The 25,242-nt window shown below is 43.6% G+C and overlaps 1 protein-coding gene across 6 annotated transcripts in view; it reads right to left on the bottom strand.

Moving 5' to 3' along the window:
- Nucleotides 1–25,242, bottom strand: part of LOC126355009 (uncharacterized) — a 504,064-nt gene that overhangs the window by 377,369 nt on the left and 101,453 nt on the right. The window contains exon 2 of one of the 6 annotated variants that reach the window (XM_050005149.1): nt 18,599–18,798. The exons of the other annotated variants lie outside the window; for them this stretch is intronic. Within the exon in view, the coding sequence (XP_049861106.1) occupies nt 18,599–18,608 (10 nt within the window). The 5' untranslated portion in view covers nt 18,609–18,798. The remainder of the gene's footprint in view (nt 1–18,598; nt 18,799–25,242) is intronic. 6 annotated transcript variants of the gene reach the window in all.

The raw sequence follows: 25,242 nt of genomic DNA, 5'->3' as shown, positions 1-25,242 counted from the left end.
TCCACTACATACTGTTTTTCGAATTTATTCACTTTGGTCAAACCTGTATTTTCTTTCCATGCTTCTACAACTTAATTTATAGCTTGAATCGGAGGTATAAGAAAGAATGTCAGATAGATGAAAATTGCTGTGGATGTCAATGTTCGCTGCATAATTTAAGAGTGTGACAAAGAAAGGGGCGACCAAGTTTTGTACAACTTCGGGGAGTGAGTTGCATAATGTCAAAAACTTGGCAGAGTTAGATTTATTGATAAAGAGGCTTTCCTTGAAAGTTGACAGGTAGGATAACAAAAAATCGAAAGTGGCGTGAAGAGAGAGAGAGAGAGAGAGAGAGAGAGAGAGAGAGAGCGGAGAGAGAGAGAGAGAGAGCGGAGAGAGAGAGAGAGAGAGCGGAGAGAGAGAGAGAGAGAGCGGAGAGAGAGAGAGAGAGAGAGAGAGAGAGAGAGCGAGAGAGCGCAGAGAGAGAGAGAGAGAGAGAGAGAGCGAGAGAGCGCAGAGAGAGAGAGAGAGCGCAGAGAGAGCGAGAGAGCGCAGAGAGAGAGAGAGAGCGCAGAGAGAGAGAGAGAGAGAGCGCAGAGAGAGAGAGAGAGAGCGCAGAGAGAGAGAGAGAGAGAGCGCAGAGAGAGAGAGAGAGCGCAGAGAGAGAGAGAGAGCGCAGAGAGAGAGAGAGCGCAGAGAGAGAGAGAGAGCGCAGAGAGAGAGAGAGCGCAGAGAGAGAGAGAGAGCGCAGAGAGAGAGAGAGAGCGCAGAGAGAGAGAGAGAGCGCAGAGAGAGAGAGAGAGCGCAGAGAGAGAGAGAGAGAGCGCAGAGAGAGAGAGAGAGAGCGCGCAGAGAGAGAGAGAGAGCGCAGAGAGAGAGAGAGAGCGCAGAGAGAGAGAGAGCGCAGAGAGAGAGAGAGCGCAGAGAGAGAGAGAGAGAGAAAGAGAGAGAGAAAGAGAGAGAGAGAGAGAGAGAGAGAGAGAGAGAGAGAGAGATTTATCATCGTTGGCAAGCTACTAACGAAGTGATTTTCCTTCCTTTGTTTTACTTTCGATATTTATGTTATGACTGACAGCCTTTGGCTGTGTATGATGCGAAAATGAACACATTCTGCCAGCAGGTCATATATCTCCCTATCCCTCATGCACTGGCAAACATTAGTATCCAACTTCCTCTCCTCCTTCCTTGTTGCTTCTTCCTCGTCCTGTTATACATTGTGGATGGTTGGTAATGTTGTGTGTAATTTCTTCGTAGAGGTGTCAATTCTAGCTGTTCTCGTGGACGTACTATTTGTGATACATATATTGTGTAAATGTTTCCGATTAATGAGGGTGTATTTCTTTACATTTATGGCAGGCACTGAAACCAGAGCGTGTGGTCGCCTGCATGAGCGAGAAAAGCTGACTTGTCTGTGAAGATACCGACCTTTAATTTGGAGAGCTGATTCAGTCAGTGCCTAGCTCACCTTCATTATCTCGATTAAAACACTTCACTGCTTAAAAACTCTGAGAAATAAGCTTCATTACTGCAACAAGAAATGAGCAACTTTCAGAAAGCCATAACTGTTAGTACAGACAAGCGTCCGACACAATACAAATTTTCCTGAAAAAGTAATTTCCCATCAATAAATTTTGTCTCCACTTTGGAAACGAAAACTAAATCGTAAGTGCCTAACTATGTCATTTCGACGCTTTGCAGCCAATGTGTGAACCATATATCACGTAATTTTCTTCATTGGGCAACAACGAAAAGAAAAGCATTCTTAAATCGTAAAACGAATGTAGTAATAAGATGAATAAAAATTTGTTGGTTGAATATAAGGAGAATTTAAAGAAAACGGGGATGAGGCGACAAATAAATGTTCCATTTACAAATTAACCTCTCACTTGTTGTGTACTACTAAAAAATCAGACTGTGAATGGATAAAGGCAATGGACAGAGCGTGAACAGCTCTTCGCAATGTAATGGACTTCTGGATACAACTCTAGTAAAGTAAAGCCAATGGACTTTTTTTATTCAATTTTCAAACGGTCTTGTCTCGTCTCGTTCTCTACCTAGAAATTATAAAGGCCGCAGTAAAAAAAATTCTAGTCGTTTATTAAACAGTATGTCGGAAGTCACACACTGTCTCTGATACTAGTCCCGAAAGATCACCTTGTTACAGGGTGGCAACGGTTCAGGTCTCCGAGCAGAACTTCATTTCCTGTCATGTCGAATAGTGACTGTACGAGTCCGTGGCTGTGATACACAGGGTGTGTCGGAAAGTTGAAGGATTTATACTTGACATCAAAAAATTACGAAAAGTTCATATGAACAAGGGTCGGAAAATTCTTCATTGTTACGGTTTGAAAGAGATTCCCTATAGTGACTCCTTGTTGTATCATTACTTCAAAAGTGTATTTTCGCCTATTTGTTTATAGTTGGCTATGGCATTTGTTTTACTCTGATTCTCGTTTTTTTTTTTAGAGTAACTTCCAGCATGACACATCAAAACTATCAATTCAACGTCTGAAATGACTCGTATGCTTTACTTGTACGGCCGAGCAAATGAGAATGTGGAGACAGCACGACAATCGGACGCTAAACGTTACCCTGGGAGGCAGTTACCTTGTGGAAGAACGTGTGTACGACTGCATCGGCGCTTGGGAGAGACAGGCTTATCAGAAAAAAAGTTGCAGATTGGAGGGGGGGGGGGGGAGTCCATTCGTGCATTAACGCCTGAGCTTGAAGAACGGCATCTTCGTACTGTGGAGGAAACTCCGTCAAATAGTACAAGGGGGAATGCGAGAAGGGACGATGTTTATTGTGGTGTCACCGCCAGACACCACACTTGCTAGGTGGTAGTTTTCAAATCGGCCGCGGTCCGGTAGTATACGTCGGACCCGCGTGTCGCCACTATCAGTGATTGCAGACCGAGCGCCGTCACACGGCAGGTCTAGAGAGACTTCCTAGCACTCGCCCCAGTTGTACAGCCGACTTTGCTAGCGATGGTTCACTGACTTCTACGCTCTCATTTGCCGAGACGACAGTTAGCATAGCCTTCAGCTACGTTATTTGCTACGACCTAGCAATGCGCCAGTGTCCGTACTATTGATATTGTGAATCATGTACCATAAAGAGCGACGTTCTCCGTTAATGGATTAAAGTTAAGTATTCCACCAGCTACGTCCGTTTTTCTCAATTCTAATTCCCTTGTCATGTTCCAGACCTCACGCCAACCGGCGTGAGCTAAAACGCGTGCATTTCGGCCTCCTTTAACCATACGGTTGGCTCTCCTGCCAACCACATTTATCACATGCCGATTTGAAACAGTCTGGAGGAAAATGTTTTGCGTAAGTATCACCTTCAACGAGTGCAAGTATTAAATGAGGCAGACTTTCGATCAGGAGTAACTTTCTGTCAACGCATATGAGGGCAGTGTGTTGTGTTCCTGCGTTCTTAGGTCGAGCCCTGAGTGGAGTGGGGCAGAAAGCGTTGAACGCTGTTTCCCCCGCAGAGTGCAACTCGAACACATTTGAAGATAAAGAAGTAACCTGGCGGCAAACGTTTCGGGAGGCGCGTGCAGTTAGCGTCCAGCAGTGCGCGCGCGTGGTGTTTCTAGAGAGCGCAGCGAGCGGCGAACTGTGTCGTTTCAAGAAATTATCGCAGCGGTGCAACAAAAGGGCAGAAATCTGGCTGTCTGGTCATTCTCACTGCAGTAATAGGTCGACTAGGAGGAGGATATGGAGCGAAGTAACAACGAAGCTTAATATTGACGGTGGTAAATATTCTTACTGTATCATTCTGTTCTGACAAAAGTAATTCACAAACATGTCTCTCACATTTCTTGCCACAAGTGATGTTAAATGCAGTTGTTTAAAATATGTAATACTATTTTCGTTTAAATTAATTAAAAAACAAAAATAAAATGCTGAATTCAGTCAAGGTGACTACGGTTTTCCTCTGGCGATATAGCTGTATGCAACTTAGTGCAGGATAGCCTCAAGTGTGCATCAATATCTTTCAAAATGCAATCAAATATAGACAGACATTCTCGTGCATTCGTGGAATGTATGAGGATGTGCTCGTAAACTCGCACACAGTGCATTAAACTCTCCGAACAATTCTGTTTCACTAGAATACTTGAACCCTTCCTTACACCGTATAAATCGACTTTAAGAAATTTATTTCCTTCCAGCATCAAATCGGATAGCAATGCGTCCGATTATATTGTTGGATCTGTACACAACGCTACTACACACCGCTTGGCAAGGAGCTGCTACTCAGGACATACAGCGTCATGTTCTGACGTCATCGAGCGTTCTGCCCGCACCCCGCCTCGCTGCACAGGCTGGTCCATTGATAGTGACCGGGCCAAATGTCTCACGAAATAAGCATCAAACGAAAAAACTGCAAAGAACGAATCTCGTCTAGCTTGAAGGGGGAAACCAGATGGCGCTATGGTTGGCCCGCTAGATGGCGCTGCCATAGGTCAAACGGATATCAACGGCGTTTTTTTTTAAATGGGCACCCCCATTTTTATTACATATTCGTGTAGTACGAAAAGAAATATGAATGTTTTAATTGGACCACTTTTTTCGCTTTGTGATAGATGGCGCTGTAATAGTCACAAACGTATAAGTACGTAGTATCACGTAACATTCCGGCAGTGCGGACGGTATTTGCTTCGTGATACATTACCCGTGTTAAAATGGACCGTTTACTAATTGCGGAAAAGGTCGCTATCGTTTTGATATATGGCTATTGTGATCAAAATGCCCAACGGGAGTGTGCTATGTATGCTGCTCGGTATGCTGGACGACATCATCCAAATGTCCGGCCCGTTCGCCGGATATTTACGTTATTTACGTAAACAGGAAGTGTTCAGCCACGTGTGAAACGTCAACCACGACCTGCAACAAATGATGATGCTCAAGTAAGTGTTTTATCTGCTTTCGTCGCTAATCCGCACATCAGTAGCAGACAAATTGCGCGAGAATCGGGAATCTCAAAAACGCCGGTGTTCAGAATGCTACATCAACATCGATTGCACCCGTACCATATTTCTATGCACCAGGAATTGCATGGCGACGACTTTGAACGTCGTGTACAGTTCTTCCACTGGGCACAAGAGAAATTACGGGACGATGACAGATTTTTTGCTCGCATTATATTTAGCGACGAAGCGTCATTCAACGACAGCGGTCACGTAAATCGGCATAATATGCACTATTGGGCAACGGAAAATTCACGATGGCTGCGACAAGTGGCCATCAGCGACCTTGGCGGGTTAATGTATGGTGCGGCATTTTGGGAGGAAGGATAATTGGCCCCAATTTTATTGATGGCAATCTAAATGGTGCAATGTATGCTGATTTCCTACGTATTGTTCTACCGATGTTACTACAAGATTTTTCACTGCATGACAGAATGGCGATGTATTTCCAACATGATGGATGTCCGGCACATAGTTCGCGTGCGGTTGAAGCGGTACTGAATAGCATATTTCAAGACAGGTCGAAGCACCATACCATGGCCCGCACGTTCACCGGATCTGACGTCCCCCGATTTCGTGATCCACCGACAACGCCTGACAACAAGCGTCAGCGCATTGTCAATGCATGTGCAAATATTACGAAAGGCGAACTACTCGCTGTTGAGAGGAATGTCATTACACGTATTGCCAAATGCACCGAGGTTGACCGACATGATTTAGACCATTTATTGCATTAATGTGGTATTCACAGGTAATCACGCTGTAACAGCATACATTCTCAGAAATGATAAGTTCACAAAGGTGTATCACATTGGAACAACCGAAATAAAATATTCAAACGTACCTATGTTCTATATTTTAATTTAAAAACTTACTTGTTACCAACTGTTCGTCTAATATTGTGAACCATATATTTGTGACTATTACAGCGCCATCTATCACAAAGCGAAACAAGTGGTCCAACTAAAACAGTCTTATTTCTTTACGTACTACACGAATATGTAATAAAAATAGGGGTTCCTGTTTAAAACAACGCAGCTGATATCCGTTTGACGTATAGCAGCGCCATCTAGCGAGCCAACCATAGCGCCATCTGGTTGCCCCCTTCAAGCTAGATAAGTTTCGTTCTTTGTAGTTTTTTCGTTTGACGCTTATTTCGTGATGTATTTGGCCTGATCACTATCAATGGACCACGCTGTATAAGTGAGTGATGTCTCCTCTTTCGGCCATTAATGTAACTGATTCGCCTCGATGGGCTACGAATGCAAACCTTCAGTGCGGATGCTCAATATCGTTCGACCTCCAGCGGGAATCTAAAATTAGCGAGCATGGAAGACATGGAGTGGGACTGCGGTTAAGTGGAACTAGCTGGTAGTGTGGGCAGACGGGAAGCATGCGGGCACAGTCCGTGCATCTGTGCTAAACACACTGTCCGGATGGTGCAGTGGTTAACTCAACTGCCTAGTAACGAGGATATTCCGGCTTCGCAGATCCGTCATTAAGTCCCGGTATAACAGTTCCCTCCCTTTCCTTTCTCCACCACCCACCTCCAATTTACTTAGGCCTTTCACGGAATTGGATTTTCGGTATCATAACGATCACATCTAGGCTTATGAAAACCCTCCTGAAGTGCGACAAGGCAGACGTCAACAGATGTTCAGCGTCAGCGTGTGGGGAGGAGTCATTCATGATCATCTCATTGGTCCCTACCTTTTGCAACGTCTTACTGTACAAATGTACCTACAATTTCTCCGACATGAGTTGCTTTATTTAGATGATGATATACCTCTATACACGTCATCCGACGAATGTGGTTTACGCACGATGGCGCTTCACCTCACGTCTACGGATACTTCATCAGTATCTCGATAAACCGTTTCTGAACAGGTGGTTTGGTTGGAGGGGTTACATCACATGGGTTGCCCGATCGCCAAAGTTAAATCCAGTGACTTCTTTTTCCTTTTCGGAAATTTAAAATCCATGGTATTTTTAGGTCCCGTGCCCAATGCCGATGTCCTGAGGGAGCGTATCCAAATTGAAATTTACCAAATACGGAACACACTAGAAATTTTCCACAGTATACGGCAAAGGGGATGCGGGCACGCATGGGATTGTCACTTGGAGCAATTTTTGTATATATATATTAACATAAATGATAAATGAATCTTTTTTTCCTTTGCTACGAATAATAGATCCTCCCACGCCTGCCTAACGGAAGGTCTTCGGACTCATCTCCATATGAACTTTCGGTAAAGTGTTTCTGTCAAGAATAGCCCCAAAGCTTCTGTAATGTTTTTATACACCCTGTATTTGAAGCTAAACACATCCTTATTAAGCCCATATATTAGGTGATTTCATCTTGGACAATTGTGAATTTTTTGTGATGTAGCCATACGGTAAATAAATAAATAAATCTCCGTCTGCAAACCATTCGACCGTATAAGCGATCAGATCATTACCCCTGTTAGAATATTATTCACCATGCGTGGAATATTCTTGGGTAAGTTGTCTGTAGTCAGATACCTGCTCCCCCAAATATTAGCTGCACTTACCGAGCTGCTTTGCAAGACGGAACGCATAATGTCTGTGGTCCCAGAGCCTGTCCTCCGCAACATGCAGCAGTACAGCGACCAACTACAGAAGGAAAAGACTGGACGCTCACAGTAGAGCAGCGTCTGTCCTCCTTTAAGACAAAGGAAGGAGTGGGAGGGAACGCGACAACATACTTGACAGAGGACTTACTACTACGGTGGCGACAGAAAATGGTACTGTTAGAATGCTTGTACACTTGTTTTACAATGTGGAAACTCAAGGAAATGTTTATATCACGAAATTGGGGTTGCTGGGCTTGGATTCCAGGAAGACTATCCTAGTGCCGGAGACCCCAAAATTATTTTTGAACGAACATAATATGTAGCAGTATATAAACTAGGACGTTAGCAAAACTTAAGCACCGAGATCTTAGAAAGTAGTTAAAGCAGTATGCAGCTAAATTTAGTCTGTAGGTATTGCTACAGGGAATTAACTAGGAAATTTTTCTGACACTCGTTATTAAAATGAAAATCTGGAATGATATCTATAATAAGCAATGATACAGAATGAGGTTATGGACTGCTGTAGTTTCTAGATAGCAGATCCATATGTATAACAGCAATAAATGAACTAATAAGCAATGCATTCACTTATACACAAAAGCAATGCGACACAAAGAGCGATGGAAATGGTGCAATCAATACTAACGACAGTTATTCCTCGTCAGTACATACTATGTGCTATACGAAACTGGCATGCCCATCAAATACATTTCAAACATGTTCCAAGCTGCAACGCAAATTATTTGCTCGAAAAAATTGTTCTCTAATTTTAGTCAACAGTGTTGCGAATTCTACACATTGCGTATGTTTCATCACGTTCAGCTGTAAGCTTTGATTGACTGTTTTTTCCTTAATTTATTTAGAAACTCTGTACAAGGAACATGAACAAATTTTCTTTTTTTCATATTTATATTAACTTGCTGCGTAATACGTCCTGAAACACGATTTTCTATTCATCACACTCTTTATTACGTATTGAGAAACTACATGTAAGTTGTTCTGACCTTACACTATTGGTTTTACTGCATCGTTCTGTGTATTTATCTTACGCGGATACCTTCTTAAAACAAAGACATATTAAGAAAGTGATTGCGGATGCTGCGGCTGAAACAAATGACGTACAATGAATTCACAACACAACTAACTTGTATACGTATACAAAGCCCAACGGTGCTACACAAGAGCATTATATACCCTACTCATGCTCGTGCTTCATCCACGTTCTCGCTGGCATACAGCTTTACAACACTGCTCAAGCTTGAATCCAACGTCTACTGATGAACGTCTATTGGAAAGTCGCACAGTGACGAGGACGACACGAGACTAAAGATACCATGCGTCTATGAAGCAAGTCAGTCACGCTACACGCCAGCTGCCCGCTGGCGTCTCCAACAAGCTGCGTCGGCAACCCCTGCCGCCGCCCGCAACACGGCCAGCAGCTATGGCGGTGGGACGCTCCCCTACTGAGACGCAAGCGACAGAAGAAAAGACGACAGGACAGAGAAAAAGAGAGAGAGAGACACACAGCCGGCATGCCGCAGGCCACGAGAAAGAGACGAAACGCTACCTACAGACCCAGCGACGACCCTTGACCTTTGTCTTATGCTGTCCAGTGTTATCTCGCGCAGCGCAGATGCTTTTAAATCTCGGTGGCATTCTAGAAGAACACTTGCGGGGATTACTCTCGCTTATGACTGTCGCCGTTATGCGCTGTCGAGTGCACCTTGTTCGCAACCCTGCCGTTATACAGTGGTTCCAGTTTCCGTTGTCCCTTAAATCCAGTTTTAAATGCGGGAGAGGTAACCCAGTGACCAGTCCTCTTAGACACTTCCTGTATCTGAAGTGTAAACTGCTCAATAATCCCCCTCTCACTAATGTTCACCTCTGTTACGAGATACGAGTCATGAAATATCTAAATGATGTTCCTATAATTAGGAGTCACATGCATTTAGTCCGCCCCCGGTAGTCGAGTGGTCAGCGCGAAAGAATGTCAATCCTAAGAGCACGGGTTCGATTCCCGGCTGGGTCGGAGATTTTCTCCGCTCAGGGACTGGGTGTTGTGTTGTCCTAATGACCATCATTTCATCCCCATCGACACGCGAGTCGCCGAAGTGGCGTCAAATAGAAAGACTTGCACATGGCGAACGGTCTACCCGACGGGAGGCCCTCGTCACACGACATTTTTATTGCAGGCATTTAGTATGGTCTAAATGGTAATTTGATGAAGTCTTTGTGGGTTATCACCCGAGTCAGGGCGTTGTTCTGCGACACCGTTTCGACAAATTTTCTACTCGTCAACCTCGGCCGAAGTTCAGAAGTAAAGAACTTGAAACGTTGCCGTATAACGACTCCCTGAATCGGCTGATAACCAGAGAAGAATTCGTCACGAACATTCGCCGAGAAAGCTTCATCCCCGTATGAAAGACAATACTAACGCAATTTGAATAATTTTGTTTTTGTTTCCATCTGCATATACCAATGCAATGTTGGCTTTGTAGCCCTTTTCAAGCGATTCATTACTGGCCTTTCGAAACTGTTTACATTTCGTGTCGTAACATTACATGTCACGATCATCATATTCGTGTTTGCTTGTTGCGGAGGATGGCTACGCAAACAATTTAGTTATCATACTCATTATTTGAGTATACAGCGATCTTCATGATAAACCCACTTATACGCACAGATCGAAAGTATCATGTAGGTTATCAACAATTTCCAAACATAGGTTATCAACAACTTCAACTATAGTGCCAATATAATCCTATAGTTCACTTTCGCTTCATATTGCGACACATCATGCAATTGGCATTACCATGACGATTCCTGAATGTTTCCGTAACGAATATGATTTTCTTGACATGTACTATTACGACATCCAATGTAACTAATTTCGAAATGCCAATAACAAATTACATGAAAATGGATGCGAAGCTGAAACTGCAATACTGTATGCAGAAGGAAATAAAATAACATTTACATGGGAAAAACATTATCATTTAGGCAATAGAAATAATCACGCTTGTACAAAAAGTTGCAACTACTTCCTCCCCTCAGCCCCATCTCGACCCTACTATGGCTGCTGTGTTCCAATAGGGTGAAAGTTTTGCATTCAGCGACCACGAAGCTTCGGACCTGTGGCACGTGCCCAAGCTGAATCGCAACTATCTCCTCGTTTCTATCATCCTCCCCCCCCTCCCCCCCCCCTCTCCCTCTCTCTCTCTCTCTCTCTCTCTCTCTCTCTCTCTCTCTCTCTCTCTCTCTCTCTCTCACACACACACACACACACACACACACACACACACACACACACACACACACAAGCGCGGGCGCACAATAATCTAACCTGTTTTGTCGTACCTAAAGTCTGCATTTCTTATGATGTTTTTCAGGTTCAGGCCACACAAATGCTATTGTTATCGTTTTCGACTTAACAACAAGTTATCAGATCTGTTAAAAATGAAAGAAAAAAGGGTGATCATAATATACTACGAAACTAAATAAATCAAACGTGAAGTCTGTCAGATTTGTAATTTAGTTTCCTGCTACATTGCTATGCCTCCTCTTCCCTTTCTATTAAACAGATCATCTGATGACGGTGTTAAATCGAAACCAATAATGACAACATTTTTTTCACCTGAGACTGAAATACATCATAAAAAATTTACAAGACCATCACTGCGTATCCCTAATTTTTGTGCCTTGTAGGTCTAAGCCTAAATTTGGTTACTCAATTTGTGAAAGGTATTTTTCATTTCTAATACTGTCCACCAGAGATAATTTTGAGTTTCATTAGGGTGTGAGTATAGTTGATTAAGTATCGATGAAAAATGACTGGTCCGTTTTCTTACGGAAGGACGAGCTATTCACCTGCAAATAGTTTTCTAACCTCACGGTTCATTTTTCACGCAGCTAGCTGTTTACAACATCTTTTCTACTGCTTCGTATTTGGTTATTTTGTCCTTTTAGCTACAGTACACATTCTCTATTTTTGTTAGTACCTTTTACTGTGGGCTTTCTATTAATCTACAAACCGTGGTTCATGTTTTCTACTTTTATCATTACGTTGCAGTAAGCTGCCAAGTTTTGTGCCAATAGGACAGAGCCATCTACAGAGTTTACTATTAATTCAATTTTTTTTTATCGTGTATTGCTTCCTAGCTTTGTCAGAAACTTAATGATAAATGGTAATGAAATGCACTACTGTCGTACTACCATTATATTACGTTTTATATTTCCTGAGTTTGTCTAATTTACTGGATGTTTCGCTCTCTCCTAACAGCCACCAAAACCACAATTCACTGGGGTCGCGGTTTTTCACCGGGAAGAGCTGACAGCTTCAGGTTTGAAAGAGACGCCAGCACCATTTTTAATGTTAACGGGTACTCGAAGACAGCTTTACGAGGCGTGTCCTTCAAGTTGTTTGCTTGCAAGAAAAGCATTCAGACTTACGCACGTAACAGGATGTGTGACAAGCTTAAGTTTGGCACGAGCGGTCGTTCCCTCTCTCTCTCTTATGCAACCACACCGACATGCGCAATATTCAAGCCCTGCGAACGGCGGTCTATGAGAGCTGCAGTACTATCACAGGGAAGAGTGCGTTTCCTGGAATGAATAATGGACGCAGTTCTGTCCCTACCGTCATTTGAGGTACAAGAAGCAGCTTTTAACGCAAAATTACTCGTGGTTGACGATTATCGCAACAATGCCTTTTCTCAAGTAGTCCTTGCCTATTTTTAATTTCCATCAGAATGTAATACAGTAGTCATCATCGGATTTTCTTGTTCTTGTTCACTATTGTATGGGAAAATGTTTTGTATCGGAAATGACACGCTTTAAGAAATGTATCTGAATATGAAAGTACGCATACAAAGAAACTTCCTGGCAGATTAAAACTGTGTGCCCGACCGAGACTCGAACTCGGGACCTTTGCCTTTCGCGGGCAAGTGCTCTACCAACTGAGCTACCGAAGCACGACTCACGTCCGGTACTCACAGCTTTACTTCTGCCAGTACATGCGCTGTGAGTACCGGACGTGAGTCGTGCTTCGGTAGCTCAGTTGGTAGAGCACTTGCCCGCGAAAGGCAAAGGTCCCGAGTTCGAGTCTCGGTCGGGCACACAGTTTTAATCTGCCAGGAAGTTTCATATCAGCGCACACTCCGCTGCAGAGTGTAAATCTCATTCTGGGTACGCATACAAACTTTTACAAAATCCGACGACTCATTACTGTAAGTTCTGTCAGTTTACTGCTATACTGGTCGTTTCAATGTTCCTTAGTACACCAAGGTTTGTATGTATCCCTGCAAGCTACTAGTTTTCGTTTACCAGGCTTAATGTCTAGGTACTTTCCACTTCCGCAGTTTATTTTTCTCCTTAGCCCTCTACCTTCAGTCTGTTACCATGCCAATTTTGATTGCACAGATTACTTTACCTTAAATTGAGTGTGGTTGAGTTATCAGTGCAGATGGTGGCGACTCACATTAACTCATCATCGAGATCTGAGGAAACTTCTTTCATTTCAGATTTTCGTACAGTTCCGGCACTCTACTGGGGTTGCAGGGTTGCAGAAAGGTGAACATATGCTCAAAGTCTGAAAATATTTAAAGAAAGGCTTTCCAATAACGTTTTACAACTACTCGTTTTCAGCTTCTCGATTAGTAAATGTCTTTCCTTCATTTAAGCTCAAAACCGAGTTGTTAATGATACAACCGATGAAAAGCGATAAACTACCAACTGAAATCTTCGCAGTGTTAGAGCAGCCATTCCGCATGGTGGTTTTATTGCAATTCATTCAGTACTAGACAATATATGCCCGCATTTTTTAAATCTCTTTCGTACTTGTACAACGATATGTACAAAGACCCAATGAAGAATGTGTATTTACTTCATAAAATTTGTCGCAGTTATCAGTACTATTGCATATATTCAGTTGTCAAATAATACGAAGCTTACGACTCAAAGCATTGTGCGTACAACAGGTTCCGTAACTCAGCGAAGCTATTGTGATCGAGAGCTAGGAAACACAGCCTTCCCATTCTTTCCTTGTTACGTGACCTCTGATAACACATTAGCCTGTGTCACTGACATTCTTTAATTCCGATCAGATGTCTCACCTTGCGCTGCGGCAATTTTGCCTTGTTACAGCTGCTTCAGAAACATCTTAATTCGAGCAGAAATAGTGCTTCACTCCTGTCTCTGTAACAACTTTCGAAATGTGTGCGTTATCCTCTGCGGTGAAAACGCATTGCGGTCCTGTAAAACTATTCGAAGGTTGAACCTCTTGGATGTTGCTCGTAACTACGTCACCATTTGTATTAGTTTCTTTACCTAGCAGTTCACTTGGTGTTTTAAATATTTTCTTCGCGAGTTTAGGGGATAAAGCTGAATTTCTCTCTGCGTCACTTGGCAGACAGTATCCAACAAATTACAACTTTTTGAGCTGTCACTGGATTATCCCTTTCTGGCCTATCAGTTCCTCACGGACGACAGTTGGATGCATACATGCCCGCAACGCGATTTCTCTTCTTTATTCAAGTACATGGCAGGTTTTTACATTGGTATTAATCAGGTTTTACTTTTTAGTGTGTTATCTATTGAATTTATGGACCTTTTAGAGTACTGCCATTTTCTGCTCTTCATGTTATAAAAATGATACTCTCACCGACGTTCCTCAACTGCATGCTCCCCATGGCTACCTGCACTCTTTGTCCTTATGTTCTCCTCAGTCTCCTTTCTGAAGACAACCAAGTCACATTTTTACAATCAACATCCTTTCTCGCCTAAGCCATATGCACCACAGCTGCCTAGTGGTGTATTTCGCTCTATCCTTTCCATAGCACACAGTGTTTCAGAAAGATCCGTTAAGTTTCACAAGACTACATCTACATCTACATGACTACTCTGCAATTCACATTTAAGTGCTTGGCAGAGGGTTCATCGAACCACAATCATACTATCTCTCTACTATTCCACTCCCGAACAGCGAGCGAGAAAAACGAACACCTAAACCTTTCTGTTCGAGCTCTGATTTCTCTTATTTTATTTTGATGATCATTCCTACCTATGTAGGTTGGGCTCAACAAAATATTTTCGCATTCGGAAGAGAAAGTTGGTGACTGAAATTTCGTAAAAAGGTCTCGCCGCGACGAAAACCGTCTATGCTGTAATGACTTCCATCCCAACTCGTGTATCATATCTGCCACACTCTCTCCCCTATAACGTGATAATACAAAACGAGCTGCCCTTCTTTGCACCCTCTCGATGTCCTCCGTCAATCCCACCTCGTAAGGGTCCCACACCACGCAGCAATATTCTAACAGAGGACGAACGAGTGTAGTGTAAGCTGTCTCTTTAGTAGACTTGTTGCATCTTCTAAGTGTCCTGCCAATGAAACGCAACCTTTGGCTCGCCTTCCCGACAATATTATCTATGTGGTCCTTCCAACTGAAGTTGTTCGTAATTTTAACACCCAGGTACTTAGTTGAATTGACAGCCTTGAGAATTGTACTATTTATCGAGTAATCGAATTCCAACGGATTTCTTTTGGAACTCATGTGGATCATCTCACACTTTTAGTTATTTAGCGTCAACTGCCACCTGACACACCATACAGCAATCTTTTCTAAATCGCTTTGCAGCTGATACTGGTCTTCGGATGACCTTACTAGACGGTAAATTACAGCATCATCTGAGAACAGTCTAAGAGAACTGCTCAGATTGTCACCCAGGTCATTTATATAGATCAGGAACAGTAGAGGTCCCAGGACGCTTCCCTGGGGAACACCTGATATCACTTACATGAATGAAGATAGAAACTTGAGGTGTAATTCAATTTACGGAACGAAACAAAGTTTACCACGGCTCCAATTGTAAGTTCCCATTTATGTGGTTGCCAGTTCGGGTGTGTCTGGTGAAACTACCAGGGACTTTCAAAATGCAACACCTTTTTCTTAAAGCGTGTTGGTTTTACTCATTATTCCAATACACCATATTATTACTCCTTTGGCCACAAAACCCTATTATTCAACATAATGACCGTTCAATGTGACGGTCTCACCCCAGCTTTCTGGGAGAGCCTGTATCCCCGCGAGGTACCATTTTACTGGTCGACGCCGGAGCCAACTTCTTGCCGCACCAATAACCTTCCTATCATCCACGAACTGCTTCGCGGGAAATGCATCCTTTAATGGGCCAGAAGTCGGAATTTGCGAGATCCACACTGTAAAGAGGATGAGGATGAAAAGTCCAATGAAGTTGTTTGAGCTCCTCTCGTGTGTGCAGACTTGTGCGAGGCCTTGCGTTGTCCTGAAGAAGGAGACGGTCGTTTGATTTTTGTGGCAACGAACATGCTGAAGTCGTTTCTTCAATGTCCCGAGGGTAGCACAATTCACTTCCGGGTTGATCGTTGCACCACGTGGAAGGGCACGAAACAGAGTAACCCCTTAGACTCCCAGAAGACCGTTGCCATGACTATCGGCTGAGGGAGCGGCTTTTAACTTTTTCTTTGCAGGAGATGGTGTGCCTCACTCCATGGATTTCCGTTTCTAAATAATGAGTGCATGTTATCGCCTGTGACAGTGTTCGACAGAAAATTGTCACAATCAGCCTTGTAACGCGCAAGCAACTAAGCACGAATTGTCCTTCGTTGCTCATAATGGTCTTCCGTTCGGCAGCGAGGAACCCAGCGGCCACACACATTTGAGTGCCCCAAACTGATGGAAGAGTGTGTCAGCTCTACCAACAGTTCAGCAGGGAGGTGTGTGTCTGTGATCCGCCGGTCATCTCGAATGAGAGTGTCTACCCATTCCAACATTACTGTAGTCACAACTATCGGGACTTCATGAAACTATAAGGGTTGCTACGAAAATATTGCACGAAGACCCACACCAAATCCCGCATTTTTCAACCGACAATGGCCGAGGAAAAAATGTGTTGCATTACTTATTGAACGTCCCTCGTAGCTATCTCTCTTGCTCGGTCATTACCCAATGTGCGCCGAACTGGGATGGCGATAACGCAGCAACAAAAGGTGCTTTGCGTGCTGAGTCCCCCGTTTCAGAAGGTGCAACTCTGACTGTGTGGCATGATTTCCGTCGAGGGTACGGAACTGCAAGGCGTACAGATCCCTCACTATTTCTGGGCCTCCAAGGTCGCCTTACCTGACTCCTGTGGCTTTTTTCACGGGCGGTAGGCGCTGTGAATGCCTACGTACCTCCCCTCTGAGTAACTTCGTGCGAATGCCGCACAGTAACAGCAGTGATTGCAGTAACTGTGGACATTTTTGCAAAAGTATCGGGAAGAGCCGAAGTCTGGATGCGTGTAGCGCGGCTGTGGAGGGCACACTAAACATTTATGAAGGGTAAATGGAAATTTTGATCCCAAATGTAATTTCAAAAAACACCCCAATGTCGTATGTACATACAAGTAAAAGGTACCCTTCCCAAACCATGCGGTTCTTTCGAAAATAATAACTTTCCAGTCCTATGCATTTCTTATAATGTATTTTGGAAGATATTTTGATTTTTACAGAGGTACTCGTATTTTTTGAGAGATAAGCAGACATTTACAGATATGAGATGTCTATACGTACGCCCATAAAAGAGATGATTAATATGCAAATTTCTTTTTCTGTAGTTGTAAATTATCTGTGGTCGCACTACGCCATGGACGTTACAAGTACTGTTGCACAATCATCTTAGGCGCTATCAAAGCCGTCATTTAATACTGTACTTTAAACGTAGGTTTAAGTACACTAGTACAGCCAGTTTAATCTTTAGAGCTGTCGACCAACTTTAAACGCAATCTTCAATGCAGTCAGCCAAAGTCATCATACTGGAAATAGAATATGTACTTCACGTAACGTCAATTTAAGTTTTACGTATTGTCTCAATTTTTATCGTTTACAGTTTATATTCTCATGATGCTCTTGTTCATTTGAAGAAAGGAACAGTTAAATAAAAAATACAAAGTGGGACTTGTGGCTGTTTTCAAAAACTTAATCCTATTTGTAAGTTAAAATGAAGCCCTAGTTTCCATTCACGGTCAAGTGGAAGATTTGAGTCTTGTGAAATTGAGTGAATCTTTCTGAAACTTATATTCTGTCATCTTACTTTCTTTATTTTATGGTTGTATTATTACACGATCCATTCGCAATACCTTGTACCACCTCCTCATTACATCTCCACACTAATTTTTTCCTCTTGTAGTTAATGCTGCGCAATTCCCTCAGTAATTGCATAATATATAAGTCTCCTGACCCCATTTCTTATCGATCAGCTCCCACATATACCATTTAGTTGTACTGCCTCCCATCTTAGGCTCATCTGCGTTCACCACCATCTTTTACTGGCATTTTGTCGCTCGGCATGTATCATCTGCGGTGAAAACAAGTTCCTGTTATCACAATTTCGCGTCAGATGCCGACAATGTACCATCATCAGGAAGATAAAACCAGCACAAGGCTTTCTCACTAACGCTTTCTCCAGTAATTAAGACACGTCATCCAGCAAGATCATTTTAAAGCTTTACGTCTCCTTGCAGAGAGAAGTTCACAGCAGACACTTTAAATGCGCATTATGCGAATTTCCCAACAGTAGTGATCGCAACGGAAAAACACTGAAAAAAAAAACAGCCTTCATTGAAAGGCACTGGCGACCCAAATGTTAGAGACCACTTTCACATGTAATTACACGCTGCATGCACAATCCGCGTCTCAGCATTATATAATACGGCACTAGTGCTTTGTGTCACTACAATGCTAGTGAGCTGTATACAGGGCTCCGCTTCTTGGCGGCGACGTACCTCCCTGCCTCTGCCGGTTGCTGGCGGCAGAGCTACTGTGCTGACTACAACAGTAAACAATCCGTGCGCTAAAGGTCAAGGGCCGTGCGGTGTGCAGACATGAGTTCGCTCCGAAGTGCAGCCCGATTCGAAGGGAGTTTTTTCTGAGTAGAGCAGAGGCAGAAGGAGAGAGATAGAGAGCGAGAGAAACAGAGAGAAAGAGGAGAGGCAGACGGACCGACTAGACAGAGCAGAGAGAGACAGAGCCGGTTACCTGGGTCCATACTGTGCCCATGGGAGCCAGCAGCCGAGGTCTCAACGCGGTGCGCTCACCTCACATTACTACTGACCCGCGGCTGCCTAGCAGTGAACAACTCGTTATCTCGCCAGGCGCCTGCCTGTTTGCTGCCACTGCTCCCAAAGATTTACCACCGCCGGCTCTGCGGTGTACGTGGAATAGCAAAGCGTTCCACGCTGGAACACACACACACATCGCACATCTGAAAAAGTAGAACACAAGGTACAGGTCACATTACACTACACATCCACTACACTCCCTTTGGTGCTGATGTGCTACCGAGGTGCAGACCAACAAAACACACTACCCCACTGGCCATTGAATACTGACTATACAGCACAGTACAGTTTCAAAATACAGGGATTGGAAAAAATATGAAAACACCGCCAGAAATGCGTGCTTGAAAATAAATGCCGATGATAGCCAAGCTTGCAGGTGGCGCTGTTGAATCTGATCACGAACAGCACCTGTTCGAGATCCTCAGCACTTTCCAAGTATCAGTCGTGGTCAGAACAATGCTCTATGTAGTTGAGACGACATTACGTCAGAGTTGTGTGAATTCGGACGTGGGGAATTGTTAGCGCTCGTATAGCGAGTGCTTCTGTACCGAGTGAGTCGGAATGTCGTATAGAAGATTTATACCGCACACAGGGAAAAGTGGGAAAATATCATTCCTTAGGTGACAACGCGGACGAAAATGTGTCTTGAATGCTCGTGACGGACGGTGATTAAAGGGTATTGTGACGAAAAGTATGAGGATGCCAGCTGCAACAGTCACTGCGGAAATGAATGTCGCACTCGCGAACCTGTTAGCACCAGAACACGAAGGGAGCTCCATAAGCAGAGAACTGCAGGTAGAGGTGGAATTCCAAAACCACTGATCAGTGATGCAAATGTCCGTAACGGGAAAAGGTGGTGCCTCATACATAAAACCGGGACCACGGAAGAAGGTCTTTGCAATTTCTGGCCAAGTTTATGTCCCGAGAGTGAAACACGGTGGGAGGGTCGGTGATGATTTGAGCAGCCGTATCGTGGTATTCCATGGGCCCAGTGGTCGCAAAGCAAGGTCGCTTTACTACTACGTACTGGGAGACTATTTTGACTGATCAGTTCCATCCCATGGATGTATGTTCCCCGGTGGTGATTCTACGTTGCAAGATGACAGGGCCCTTGTATACAGCTCGCATGGTCCAGTATTGGTTTTGCGAGCACGAGGACGAATCGTCGCATCCTCCATGGTCATCCCAGTCACCAGATCTCAATGTTATTGAGTCTTTGTGGTATATTTTGAAGAGAAGGGTCTTCCGTTGCTATCCATCTCCATCACTTGTCACTATTTTGCAGGAATAATGGTATAAGATTTCCTCGTAAACAATACAGTATCTATATTTATCCATTCCAAGAAGGTGTGGAAGTTGCTTTGAATGCCAACGATTTTCCTACACTGTACTAGGCGTCGTAATGTGTTTTGTATTTGGTGTTTCCATGTTTTGTCCACCCCTTGTATTTGAAGAACATCAAGGGGGCAACAAAAGCTGCCAAAATAATGTGCAGTTATTCACAGACAAACGGTTTCGGTCAAGTGACTCTTCAAGTCACTAATTGACGTGGCACGAGGTTAAAAGAAGCATCCTTTGTGTCAAATACACTTTTTTCAGATAAATTCTGTAAGAATACATTGATGTATTTGACGCGGAGGATATAATGTTAATTCTTGACCTGAAGATGCTCCTTGGCCGAAAGTCGTGACACACACACACACACACACACACACACACACACACACACACACACACTGCAGTTTTTGGTGGTCCTACGATGTCGTTCTTTAAAGACCACGGAATACTACGATTAAAAATAGTTGCTTGCTTGTCATGATGTACATAGAAGACACGTTCACAGATCAGTTTACTCACGAAGAGATTTTCACCGGAGTACAGAAAAAATTGCGAACAGTTGAACTTGGTCGTGTAAATGAGATACGGAAAATAAACACACACTAAGGGCAATTAAAGCCCGCCCGGTTAGTCGTGCGGTCTAACGCCCTGCTTTCCGGACGGGAAGGCGAGCTGGTCCCCGGCACGAATCCTCCCGGCTGGTTAGTGTCGAGGTCCGGTGTGCCAGCCAGTCTGTGGATGGTTTAGGCGGTTTTCCATCTGCCTCGGCGCATGCTGGTTCCCCTTACTCCGCCTCAGTTACACTACATGTCGGCGATTGCTGCTCAAACACTGTCTCCACGTACGCTTACACCGTAATTCTCTACCACGCAAACATTTGGGGTTACACTTGTCAGGTGTAAGACGCTCCCGGGGAAGAGGGTGTGGGGGTCCACTGGGGCCGAACTGCACACAAACCCTGGGATGGGTTCGGTGTGGGGCGGCAGTGGGGTGAGTGGACTGCAGTAGCCTGTTGTGGGGTAGTGAACCACTGAGGGCTACGGCTGGGACAAGGCCTCTCCGTCGTTTCTACATCCCTAGGTCCATGCAATACAATAGAAGGGCAACTAAAACTGAGGAAGCATCTTCAGAGTCCTCGACAGAAGATGGTAAAACATGGTCACTACAAAGAGGATCTCTCACGGTGGATATTTATTGCGCAGAACCGAGTATTGCGCGATAATATTGACCGTCTGAGAAATATATTCGTGGTTTGGGTCATGTATTGAAGAGGACTGCAGGGCTTTAAAAATACTGACGCTCGCTCAACATATTGTGCCGTGCAACGTTATTAATGTACAATAAACAACAGTTTTTGCCAAGACGGAGAGGAATTCAGTTCGCTTCGAATGAATTTTTGCGAAGAACTGAAAAAAGTAAGTGGCAAAGGCTCGGGGAGTGTGCTGGCTGATGAACATTTTAAAGCACTATTAGTTACTTTGAGAAATGTAGCGCCCGACTATTCAGAAAACGCCAGATACCTTATTGTTTACAACATCCGAGGAACCTGAAAATCGTGGCATCACGACAGTAAGCAGAATTGTGTATTTACTTGAAGCAGTTTTCAAATTAGCAAGTAAGATAATGTCAGCTGACCCCCCCCCCCCCCCTTGCAACATGTGTACAGGTGTGTCACTCTAGACATGAGATCATGCAAGTCTTCAACCAGCCAACAGTAAATAAATGTTTTCTTTCGTTTGCAAAAGTTGTTGCAATGAAAAAATATATGGAAAACAGCAGTCGTATCAGGAAATTACACAGTTCAGTTGTTTAATTTGTAATTAGTTGCTGTGATTCATGATCTACGCTGAATGGATGAGCCCCTGGCCCTTGGAAATGTTTACTGACTGCTTCTCAGGCGTATTTCGTCCGTTCTGCTTAATTTCTGCTTGTGTTTTGCAAGCCAAGCAATTCGCCCGCAGTATATGCAGTTCGTCGAGCACCGACCTTTTTGCTAGTGACGCACAGTTCTTCGACATAAATATTTTATAGTATTACTGTGCCGTTCTTGGCCTCGCACTTCCCCGCAAAATATTGACAGCCGGTTTATTTTCCGTCGATAGAAGTCTCGGCAACTTCCAGTGTTATATGGCATCATTTTACCTCTAGCTTAACTAACCTCACTTTCACAACTGTGGTTTGTTGTTAAAAGTAGGCGGAAACACGACAAAAGTAAGGGAGAGGTCTATGTTAAGTACCAATTTTGTAAAGAAACAGAGGCAATTTTTTAAAAACACTTATTGCACAAAAACTTACTCTAGTCTTTAAAGTAATTTCTATCACCATCAAGTCAGCCACCGCAGTCGAGTGGTCAGCACGTCTGATTATCGTGCGAAGGATCCGGGATGAATTCGCGGTACTGCCAGGAATTTTTCTTCGCCCCAAGGTCTAGAAAGCCAACAACGGCCGAGAGAGCGGTGTGCTAATCCCAGGCATCCAAATAACGCCACTGACTGAGGCGCGGTCGCTCGGTCCCGATTGGCGCGTTAACATTGAGACACTTACAACGAACAATCAACTTGTGGATTCATACGGATCTGTTGCCTGATTTAGCAACCACTGCTGAACGTCCGTTTTGTCAGCATTTCATAGAGAACACAGTTTGAAACTGATTAGGTAAGGACTAAATCGTAAATCCTCCCTCTTATGGAACTACTGCATCAGCTTTTTGCATGAAGTCCTCGGTGTTTAAACATTGTTATGTTGTCACGAATATTAGTACAGTCAACTACTTATAATACGAGTGTCAATTATCCGCTTCGCGTATTATCCCTGTGTAGTTCCGCGAAAGCTGGGAGACTCAAACGTTCCTAACGGGTGGCAGGGACAAAGAATCGACTGAAATATTTTTAAGTGCTTTATCTGAAAAATACCTTGAGCAGTTAAACAGAGAACCGACTCGTGGCGATAACATATTAGACCTTCTGGTGATAAACAGACCCGAACTATTTGAAACAGTTAACGCAGAACAGGGAATCAGCGATCATAAAGTGGTTTCGGCATCGATGATATCAGCCGTAAATAGGAATATTAAAAAAGGTAGGAAGATTTTTCTGTTTAGCAAAAGTGACAAAAAGCAGATTACACAGTACCTGACAGCTCAATACAAAAGTTTTATCTCAAGTACAGGTAGTGTTGAGGATCAGTGGACAAAGTTCAGAACCATCGTACAATATGCGTTAGATGAGTATGTGCCAAGCAAGATCGTAAGAGATGGAAAAGAGCCACCTTGGTACAACAACCGAGTTAGAAAACTGCTGCGGAAGCAAAGGGAACTTCACAGCAAACATAAACATAGCCAAAGCCTTGCAGACAAACAAACATTACACGAAGCGAAATGTAGTGTGAGGAGGGCTATGCGAGAGGCGTTCGATGAATTCGAAAGTAAAGTTCTATGTACTGACTTGGCAGAAAATCCTAATAAATTTTGGTCTTATGTCAAAGCGGTAGGTGGATCAAAACAAAATGTCCAGACACTCTGTGGCCAAAGTGGTACTGAAACACAGGATGACAGACTAAAGGCCGAATTACTAAATGTCTTCTTCCAAGGCTGTTTCACAGAGGAAGACTGCACTGTAGTTCCTTCTCTAGATTGTCGCAGAGATGACAAAATGGTAGATATCGAAATAGACGACAGAGGGATAGAGAAACAATTAAAATCGCTCAAAAGAGGAAAGGCCGCTGGACCTGATGGAATACCAGTTCGATTTTACACAGAGTACGCGAAGGAATTTGCCCCCATCTTGCAGCGGTGTACCGTAGGTCTTTAGAAGAGCGAAGCGTTCCAAAGGATTGGAAAAGGGCACAGGTCATCCCCGTTTTCAAGAAGGGACGTCTAACAGATGTGCAGAACTATAGACCTATATCTCTAACGTCGATCAGTTGTAGAATTTTGGAACACGTATTATGTTCGAGTATAATGACTTTTCTGGAGACTAGAAATCTTCTCTGAAGGAATCAGCATGGGTTTCGAAAAAGACGATCGTGTGAAACCCAGCTAGCGCTATTCGTCCACGAGACTCAGAGGGCCATAGACACGGGTTCACAGGTAGATGCCGTGTTTCTTGACTTCCGCAAGGCGTTCGATACAGTTCCCCACAGTCGTTTAATGAACAAAGTAAGAGCATATGGACTATCAGACTAATTGTGTGATTGGATTGAGGAGTTCCTAGATAACAGAACGCAGCATATCATTCTCAATGGAGATAAGTCTTCCGAAGTAAGAGTGATTTCAGGTGTGCCGCAGGGGAGTGTCATAGGACTGTTGCTATGTACAATATACATAAATGACCTGGTGGATGACATCGGAAGTTCACTGAGGTTTTTTGCGGATGATGCTGTGGTATATCGAGAGGTTGTAACAGTGGAAAATTGTACTGAAAGGCAGGAGGATCTGCAACGAATTAACGCATGGTGCAGGAATGGCAATTAAATCTCAATGTAAACAAGTATAACGTAAGCGTTACGGAGCTGATAGATAAACTCCAGTGGAAGACTCTGCAGGAGAGACGCTCAGTAGCTCGGTACGGGCTTTTGTTGAAGTTTCGAGAACACACCTTCACCGAGGAGTCAAGCAGTATATTGCTCCCTCCTACGTATATCTCGCGAAGAGACCATGAGGATAAAATCAGAGATTAAACCCCACATAGAAGCATACCGACAATCCTCCTTTCCACGAACAATACGAGACTGGAATAGAAGGGAGAAGCGATAGAGGTACTCAGGGTACCTTCCGCCACACACCGTCAGGTGGCTTGCGGAGTATGGATGTAGATGTACATCTTCGAACAGACGAAACTTCAAGTATCTGTTGTACTTAGAAGGAATTTTTCGTTTAGACTACAGACATAGATGAATAGAACATTAGCCAGGGAATAAATAGCAATTCCTATGAGCCAAGATTTGAGCAGCTAAGTGACGAGAATATAATGAACGAAATGCGTTTAGAGGAAGAGAGCGAAAACAAGGCGACGGAAAAACATGATGTTACGTACATCGAGGCACTGAAATGCGTTTATCTGTTATTGGAGTATGCAGGACAAAATTCGTTTCACTATATATTTTGACTTACCAGAAAATGAGAACTGTCGTTAGGAAGAAACGGAATTAAAGGCAGAAACAGAAAAAAAATTTACGGATTTAATCTTGCTTTCAGCTGTTAGAATTTTGTTCTGCAATTGCAAT

This window comes from Schistocerca gregaria, chromosome 3, assembly GCF_023897955.1.
Source record: "Schistocerca gregaria isolate iqSchGreg1 chromosome 3, iqSchGreg1.2, whole genome shotgun sequence".
Lineage (NCBI taxonomy): Eukaryota > Metazoa > Arthropoda > Insecta > Orthoptera > Acrididae > Schistocerca > Schistocerca gregaria.
The sequence above is the reverse complement of the archived record's forward strand: the minus strand, read 5'-3'. Positions and strand labels throughout refer to the sequence as shown.